Raw genomic sequence first — 9,436 nt, forward strand, 5'->3', positions numbered from 1 at the left:
GCCAAAACTACACATCGCACGTGAATGGTGTTTGTATGTGGTAGTAGCCCCAAGTCTCCATTCGTGCACCAGGGGGGTTGCGTCTCGATAGCTATAAGGGTGCGGGAGATATGGGGCTGAAAGTGGTTGAAAGTGGCTTTCTATTTCGAATGTTTTGTTCGAATTTGTTCGAATTTAATTCGAACATAAAATTCGAATATTGGTTCGATTATAGAACGATTGTAAACGTTCCAGAAACGTTGAAAACAGTTCGTTTCACTTGACGTGAACAGGAGACGTTCAGAAATAGAATCGGGACCAGGTCTCTAATTAGTCTGGAAACGGGAGACCTAATTCTTGCATTCTGTGAAAACGGATAAGATTGGCTGTAATGTAATTATCTTAATCTTACTATCGTTACTTTTTAAAAACCCAGCGAAGCGGGTCCTTGCAGCTTGTTATAAATAAAAATTATCTTCTTCATGCAAAATAATTTGTACATAAAATAGTTTACTTTCTTTTTAATAAATTAAAAATTTTTTCCATCGTCAATACCATCATTTACAATAGCCTAATACTAAATAAATTTCATAAATAGAACTTGAAGACAGGAAAAAAAAAGTTAAAACTTTATATAGACGATTCTTCTTATTAGCATTGTAACTTTACAAGTTGGAAATTAATAATTCACTTTCCAACTTGTAAAGTTGTAATGTGTTTTAAATTTGTTACGAAACAAAATATTATATTTTATGACATTTATATTATATATACGCACAGATAGATTCGTAACTTATTATTATCTATTTTATATCAAGAACTGATTCCTGCATACAGAAAATAATTCGAGAAAAATTCAAATCGTGTACCGTGTTGACAATAGCCCACAGGTTACATACAATTATCGATTCGGACAGAGTACTGGTAAGTTTCTTCTGTTTATAATAAATAATAACAATTAGTTTTTAATTACACATTTGAAACTTCTAGGTTTTAGATAATGGAAAACTTCAAGAATTTGACAGGCCATATAAATTACTGAAGAATGTGAATGGTAATTTTTATAACTTGGTAAAAAATTCGGGAGTTCCTTCCATGAATGAGCTATTTAAAATTGCTAAAAATAAATATTATGTTCAAGAATATATTGAAAGAACGAGATTATAATACAGTGGATTTTCCTCGATACGTATTAACTTTTTGTGGATGTCGTGCTGTTTTTATATTATCCTGTATTCGGAATCATCTGTTATAAGTGCAGTTTCTGCATGACATTTAGGATATAGAATTGTTAAAATGTTTAGTAAAAACTTAAATAGTATTTGTGATTCCTACTGTTAAATTTATGTGTTAAACATTAGTTTAATGTAATCAGTATATTTGTTTAAATAATGTTGTTAGAAAAATTAAGAATGGGTTATTTACAGAAAAGTATTAAAGATTAAAAATATGTAAACAAGAAAAAATGCGTTTATTGAAATATTTTATGACGACTTTTTTTACAAATATTATGAGGAAAAGTTTCATTGAAAACATCAATCTAATTATGCATCTCAGTAATAATTTGCATCATTGTTATAAGCAACAATAAAAATAAATATGTTTTGAATATATTTTCAATATGTATTATCTTACTTTTGGTGTTTAAAATTTCATCAACGTTTTCAATGAAAGTCAGGGAATAAATTGACTTTTTGATTATTTAGTGTGAAAGCCGCACAAAATTTTTTATTTGGAGTGAACTTGAAAATGATGTTTTTTAAATATACGAAAAGTAATTAATACTTGATGATGAATTAAAATAGGTTAATTAGTAATATGGACCGTTTATTTTGAAAGTGGTGTAAGTNCACGTGAATAAGTTGAAGTTACATCCTTCTAACAGGAAAAGTAACTTTCGTTATCATGGAATTATAACAAAACCTGCCAATTCAATATAAATGGAAAAAAAATATTATATGGAATTCAACGAAAATGAAAATTTGCTTGATAATTCAACTACGCTTGTTGGAGAACAATAAAAACACTACACTCAACAAGCCATCAATAAAACTCAACTGCCTAACTTATAACCAAAGTCTCCTTTTAATTTGTTTTTAAAAAAAAGCGCTTGACAAACTTGCCCCGCATGCCGAAGTTGCCCCGATCTCCCCTATATATTTCTTTATAATAGAGTATATTTTAAGTAGTATAATTATCTATAATTTTAACTCTGTAAACATATATGCTCTTCATTTCAATTTAGTAGTGGCTTACCCTTGTACATCGTGTTTTCTTTAGCAATACAGTTGTTCTAGTAATGTATCTAACACATTTCGGTTAATGTATCTAACATCATAACACATTTGAATTAAAATAACGTGACTTCCGGTTTGCAGTATAGTTAAACGGGCCATCCTGCCAATAAGGCTCATCTCTATATATCACTGCTCTCGAGAATAAGAATATACAGACAGACGACAGTGAAAATTTATAGGTGCACAATTTTTATCAAATTGCAGCGCAATCGATGATCTTAAGCAGGAAATGGCTATATATATTATTTTAAAGTAAAATTACGTATATTATAGAGTTTATTTGGCAAAAAACAGCCTTGTTATGATAAAGAAAACACAGAATAATTTTTTTTATATAAATAAGTCTTTCATAATTACACATCGACCTATTTAAGCAACTCGAATATTATAAATTAATTTATAAAAACTGATTTTTCTTATCACGTAACTTAAAAAAACTTCACAAATGAACTCGATGACTTTAAACACTTGGATGTAGTTAATACTGATATCGTTTGAAAAAATTATCTGTTGAGATTAACCTAATTAATATAATTAATTTCGTCACATATTTACTGAATTAACTAGAAATAATGTAAATTGTAATTTATTTGCAGCAAAGTTTGACTAAATGTTGTTAATTTTTATAAAAATATACAGTAGAGCGTCGATTATCCGAAAGTCAATCATCCGAAAGAATTCCAATCGGCAAATTTAAATTTTCGCCAATGCTGTGGCGCTGCAATTTTTGGATATGTCTTGGGCTACTCAAATATTGTACGTTCTTGATACTAAATTAACTTCTGAATTATAATTTTTTTTATTGTTTTTATATTTCTCAATATATTTATTTTGTTCGTACAAAATAAAAAATTAATTTTTAACGATACAATAGTCTTCGTTAGGCTTAACATCGACGAAAATTCAACGCGAAGCGACAGGCAACGGAGAAAAATGTCAAGATGGGAAAAATTAATGTATTTTTTCGTACATAATCGGTTATCCGAAACATCGATCTTCCGAACAACCATAGTCCCCAATTGATTCGGATAATCGACGCTCTACTGTAATTATATCGAATTGAAGTAATTGTTACTAGCTTTTTTTAATATATGAAATAATTAATTGTAATATATTTATCAATTTTCATACAATCCATCGCTTTAAATGTAGTGTAATATTTTAAGTATATTAAAAATACAAATTTAATTCTAATATAACAGTAACAAATTTTTTCTTAATATTATTATTAAACTGTTTTTTATAGTTTATTTTAACTCAAATGTTTTTATGAAGATAAATAACTGAATAAACCTTTACACTTTAATTAAATTAATCGTCTAAGTCTCTATAAAACATATTCTATTAAATTCAAGTAGCCTAAAGTAATACATACTAGAGAGAAAGACAAGGAACGAAAGAGCGAGGATCAAATTTAGATCAAGTACCTCTCTTGGTCCCGATCTCGCAGTATGACGCTGTATGAGCATTGTTTACGAACCGTCCCCGGATCGGCTGAGGTCTCCTAGTTTTCTCTCTTTTCTTCGAGTCTTACTATGGGCCTGCAACTGTAGAGGTCTGCATGGAGATGTCCGCTGAGCCTGGCGGATTCTCTTCGGCTGTCCGCGCTATGGTTCAAGTGCAACCCCTTTTATTACACGTCCCGGAGGGGGAATAAGTTCGGGGAATATTCTGATGCAATTTCACGTAAGTTTAACTGGGCGGGGAAGGTTTCGATTTCTGACAATTAATATAAACATTTCGGTAGAATTATTACTTTTGCTATCCCGTCTTGTTACTCTTTCTAACTCATAAATTCGATAACAGACTGCCAAACTGACGCAATAAATTGCGGAGGTGACTAAGGTTAAAATATGTATTGCAACCTTATTAATAATTGTACGTTTGGTGGGTTATTCGGTCGTTTTTATCACCGTTAAAATCAGTCGAAGTAATAAGTGAGGGGAATGGTTCGGTTCGGACTCCACTTGCGGTGACCTTTCAAGTTACCCTCTCTCGTATAACGATTTGAGGTTTTTGTTAATTGGCACATTAGTCTGTAACTGGGCACGAAGGTGCAAATGAATTATCCTCGGGAGAGGGGAGAAGTTTGGCAGTTGTTCGAGATGACTTTGAAAGAAGGGAAAGTCAATTATCGATGTGATGTTTAAAGTCGAGGTTAAAGGCCCTTCTGGAGACTGGAAAACAAAGGGAAATAATGATGAAAGACGAGAAAAAATTATAATGTTTTAAGTTTTAAAACTCTCAATAGAGAGTTTAAATACTCACATGAGAGTAACCCATAGGATTCAGCTGTGGTTTTCTCTCGTGCATTTTTCTGGTATGTAAAATCATTTGAACTCTTTAATAACGTAACTTTTTTTCTGGGATAAAGGTGAAACTTTTTCAAAAATAAACTTACTTTTACTTTCCCCAACTCTGTTATTTAGAACAAAAGGAAAGTATGCAGATCAGTCAAAAATGACCCCCCTCAATAGTTTTACTCAGGAGAACTTAAAATGTCAAGAAATGCAATAAACTGGAAGGGTTTTTTTTGTATGAACGGATGTTAGTGTGTATATCACGATTATGTTTACTAAGTTTGAAGCTTATTAACTCCTGTGCTTTTTGTCGAAAATTTCTGAGATTTTTCAAGAAGATTTGATTATTGAGAGGTTGATGCTATTAAAGTTCGGCGATTAAATCAAAATATTCGTTATATTAATTGATTTCGGAATAGAAAACAAATTGAATAGTAAAAACAATAAAATATGCTTCCATAATTTCTTCACTTTTTATTATTTCTGATTCTTTAACTCCAATTTCTTTTTTCTGTTAGATCTGTTAGAAAAACAACTTCCTGTTTTTGCTGTTGTCCTTTGCTAATTTATAGTATCAATGTCACCTGATTGAAAAGTAATAATTATTTGATCTATATTAGATTAAGTAAATGTGTTCTTTCTCTTCCGTTTTTGATTCAATTGGATTAGCTTTAGAGACTCATTTGATCAAGAACATCCTAGAAGTGTACCTGTTTTCTGGTGAAAAAGTATATGTATTAGCGTTTTCCATGACCTATCATTAACTATTGCTTTTTAATTTTATTTTGCCCCTAAAGACTACCGATTATTTGAGAATCTACCATTCAGCAAGAATATAGAAAATAGTAAATGCATAATGTTGAATAGAAAGTGCAGCATTCTGTAAATTTTTTTCTATGTCCAGTAACGTTGTGAAACAGCACCTGTATCTTCTTTTTGACAAATTGTATTATACTTAAATTTTGTGTTAGTTTCCTTTACAAAAATATCACCTTTTATCCCTTATCTGTTGCTAAATGAATACAATGTCCATTAGTTTACAGCATAAAATATATTCAAAATCTCTGGCAATCCTTACGATTTTATATGGATTAACTTTTTTCTCAACCCAGTAGCTCCCAAAACAATCGTTAGTCTATTTCTATTACTTCCTCCATAATGCTGTTATGGAATGGATCGAAAGTTGTAGGAAAAATTATGTTATTCCTTCATGAAACTTTTTATATTTAACCGGTTTATTACGTTTTCAATTTGATGTGTATTTGATTTTATCTATTTCACTGGTTACCCTTAATACTGTTTGTTACATTTTTCCATTCATATCGAGACTTAGGAATATCTATTTTTCGTACAAAATAGATGCATCAATGTTTGGAGAAACGCTTTGACTGATTACATATACGTAAATTACAACCTCGTTGTCAGAAATCTTGTGGTCATTTTCTCTGCTGTCAATATTCATAACGATGCATAAACGATTTTCACAGTTCGGTTTGTTTGTCCAAAATTTGCAAGTTTTTTCTGTTGCAGGATCATCTACTGTTCTTATTATCACCGTAGTTTTGCTAGTTAATCGAATTTCAGTTTTTTTGCTGATGGCTGCCTGATATATCCGAGCAAATATATCGCATTGTTGGGACATCATTCTTAATTATTCAAAAGAAAAGTTTAACAACAATTGACAGACCAACAAAGGCAAAGTGTATAAAACCAGTGAAACACTGGTAGATGGTTATCAGTTCGTGCTTCTCCAGCAGCCTGACCACATGGAGTTATACCAGTCTTCTTAACATTGTTAACACTTAAATTGAGGCCAGTTTTCCATAAAAAGTTTTTCTGAGAGGTATCTCATATCAGTAGATTCAAAATGTGTTACGTTCTCATATACAAATATATTACCCCAAATCCAATAATATATGGAACAGAAAACATATAAATTATTTTGAATTAATTGAATTTAATTCATTTAATGTTGTAATTTACTTATTTATTTAATATGCATACTGGATACACTCCTTGATGTGGGGAGCAATACCATCTCCCAAAAACACAAAACGCTTAGTTATAATGAACATAAGATCACAAACAAAATTATACAATAATAAATTTAAATTTAAGTTAATTATTACATTTAAATTTTAAACCTGAACTAGAGTTTAAAGTTAAAGTTTGGAGCATCTGTGAATACAGAGGTTGCGGCCGACGTTTTCAACGCGAAAACGTGTACGTCGGACGTTCAGTGCCGTCTTCTTGTGAGTATAAAAGTTTGACAATGGCGTTTGGAACGTCGAGCATGATTCCACTGACGTTCCAAACTCCATTGTCAAACTTCTATACTCACAAGAAGACGGCACTGAACGTCCGACGTACACGTTTTCGCGTTGAAAACGTCGGCCGCAACCTCTCTATTATATGTGGCATATAAAGTTAAAAATACTTTCATGTTTCTTAATTTTATGTGTATTTTGCCATTAAAAACCAAATCTAATAANATCATTCTTAATTATTCAAAAGAAAAGTTTAACAACAATTGACAGACCAACAAAGGCAAAGTGTATAAAACCAGTGAAACACTGGTAGATGGTTATCAGTTCGTGCTTCTCCAGCAGCCTGACCACATGGAGTTATACCAGTCTTCTTAACATTGTTAACACTTAAATTGAGGCCAGTTTTCCATAAAAAGTTTTTCTGAGAGGTATCTCATATCAGTAGATTCAAAATGTGTTACGTTCTCATATACAAATATATTACCCCAAATCCAATAATATATGGAACAGAAAACATATAAATTATTTTGAATTAATTGAATTTAATTCATTTAATGTTGTAATTTACTTATTTATTTAATATGCATACCGGATACACTCCTTGATGTGGGGAGCAATACCATATCCCAAAAACACAAACAGCTTAGTTATAATGCACATAAGATCACAAACAAAATTATACAATAATAAATTTAAATTTAAGTTAATTATTACATTTAAATTTTAAAATAAAACAATAATAGATAATTATATACGATATTTAATTGTTATGTTACTTTTGATAATATAATTTTAATTAATTGGATTCTTTATAGTAAATTATATAATTATCTATCTATACAACCCATTGAACGCCTGTCAGCCCGTCTGTCCGACCGGACACTAGGGCACTAGAGGGGCCCTAGCAATGATTTTAAATTAACAATAAATTATTTTTATTTGTAATACAAATTTATTGATATGAATTTATTACTTATATCACGGAAAAGTATAAATAATTATTATATGCCTTGCCTTGCCTTATTATATGCCTAGATTAACCTTGCGCCGCATGTTTACAACATCCGGTGATTCACAAGTCAGTGAAAGTCGCGCATTGACTCACGGGAAATTTGTTGAAAAAAATGGCGGAAACATTTAAAATGGGGGTTTACAACCGAAGGTAAATAAACAAATTAAACTATTTTAAAGTTTTTTAGAATGTTTAATAGATAGAAATATAGATCCGTATGACGCGATTGGGACTTTAACAGAGCTGTAAAACATATTGATAGGAACAAAAAAGTTATAGGAACCGTGACTCGTGGGAATTTGTAAAGAACGCCCACTAGGGGGCGTCCCGGGCTACTACTATTTTGATATTTTATCACGAAAACATTACACATTTTCGGTAGGCAGCAACGAAGTCAGTTGCTGCATATCAAAAATACCACTTTGGCATAAGGGCCACAAATAAAAGAAAAATTCAACAATACGAAACAATTACATATGAAGTATAATGAAACGATTAAGCAAATTCACTAGTCCAAGTAATGTAAAGTTAAACACCGATCCCCTTAAATAAAACAACATCGAAATATTCTGCCTAGAGTTTTGTGCTTTTCTCGGCTACAGTTAAAAGAAATAGACCCACCTGTTAGCAAATCTAATATAATCGAAATGCGTTGATATAATCATAATGATAAACCCAGAGCAAAAACGATATGCAAATAAAGATAGACAGTTAAAAAATACCTTGAGAAAGTTGGTTTCTACTGTACTATTATAGAAGTTATTTGGGTTTTTGCGAAATATCGAACGTCTTTCTATGCACATAAGAAAATACTCTAATTAGCATCAAAAGAAATAAAAAAAGACAAACTATATAAACGAAATATAAACTACACATTCATTCATTCATTCATTTAAATTTATTAATGTAACAAGGTTACATGACCTGATGTCGAAAAATGCATAATCAGGTATTATAATACAATATATTTGTCAGTTGGTTTTACAGACATAAAATAACAGTACATTATCATTGTAAAATTTCAGTTATATGTTTTGATTTTACAGGACAATTCTTTATAACTAAGTACACTTGTTGATTTACAAACATAGATAGTAATAACATGGATGTACTATGTACTAACAGCAATTGGTTTTTACATGTCGAGTATATATACAAAGTATAATTAGAACACACCGTTACAAAGTATAACAATAATGTTACAACAACTGATAAAATAACAACAGTTTGCTGTAAAACAATTAACAATAAGGCATAAATGCTAATATGTAATATTATATTAACAATTAAAACTACACACTAGAATATGATAGTGTTTACAGGTTAGAAGTACAAAATGATATAATAATCTTAATGTTTGCTGTTGATGTTTTAACTGACCTACGCTGGCTAACCTGCTAGCTTTTATATAGGTCTATAGACTTTTAAATTATTATTAAATATGAAATATAAAACCTATTAATTGTATAAAAATTATAAAAACATCCCAGACAAAGAAAATATAACTCAGAAATAATTGATTTCCAACCTAATTAACTAGAGTGTCGTTAAAACCGAAAACGGCCGGCGACGGGTGGGTTT

At 30.6% G+C, this 9,436-nt stretch overlaps 1 protein-coding gene across 1 annotated transcript in view; it reads left to right on the plus strand.

The window, feature by feature from the left end:
* The window catches only part of LOC111635976 (multidrug resistance-associated protein 4-like), a 9,350-nt gene extending 7,943 nt beyond the window's left edge, over positions 1–1,407 (plus strand). Inside the window, exons 5-6 of the mRNA XM_023381130.1 lie at positions 798–903; positions 970–1,407. Coding sequence (XP_023236898.1) covers positions 798–903; positions 970–1,146 — 283 coding nt within the window. The 3' untranslated portion in view covers positions 1,147–1,407. The remainder of the gene's footprint in view (positions 1–797; positions 904–969) is intronic.
* Positions 1,408–9,436: the final 8,029 nt, after the last annotated feature.

The sequence above is a fragment of the Centruroides sculpturatus genome, unplaced genomic scaffold, assembly GCF_000671375.1.
Source record: "Centruroides sculpturatus isolate CEXI.00-Female unplaced genomic scaffold, Cexi_2.0 scaffold880, whole genome shotgun sequence".
NCBI lineage: Eukaryota > Metazoa > Arthropoda > Arachnida > Scorpiones > Buthidae > Centruroides > Centruroides sculpturatus.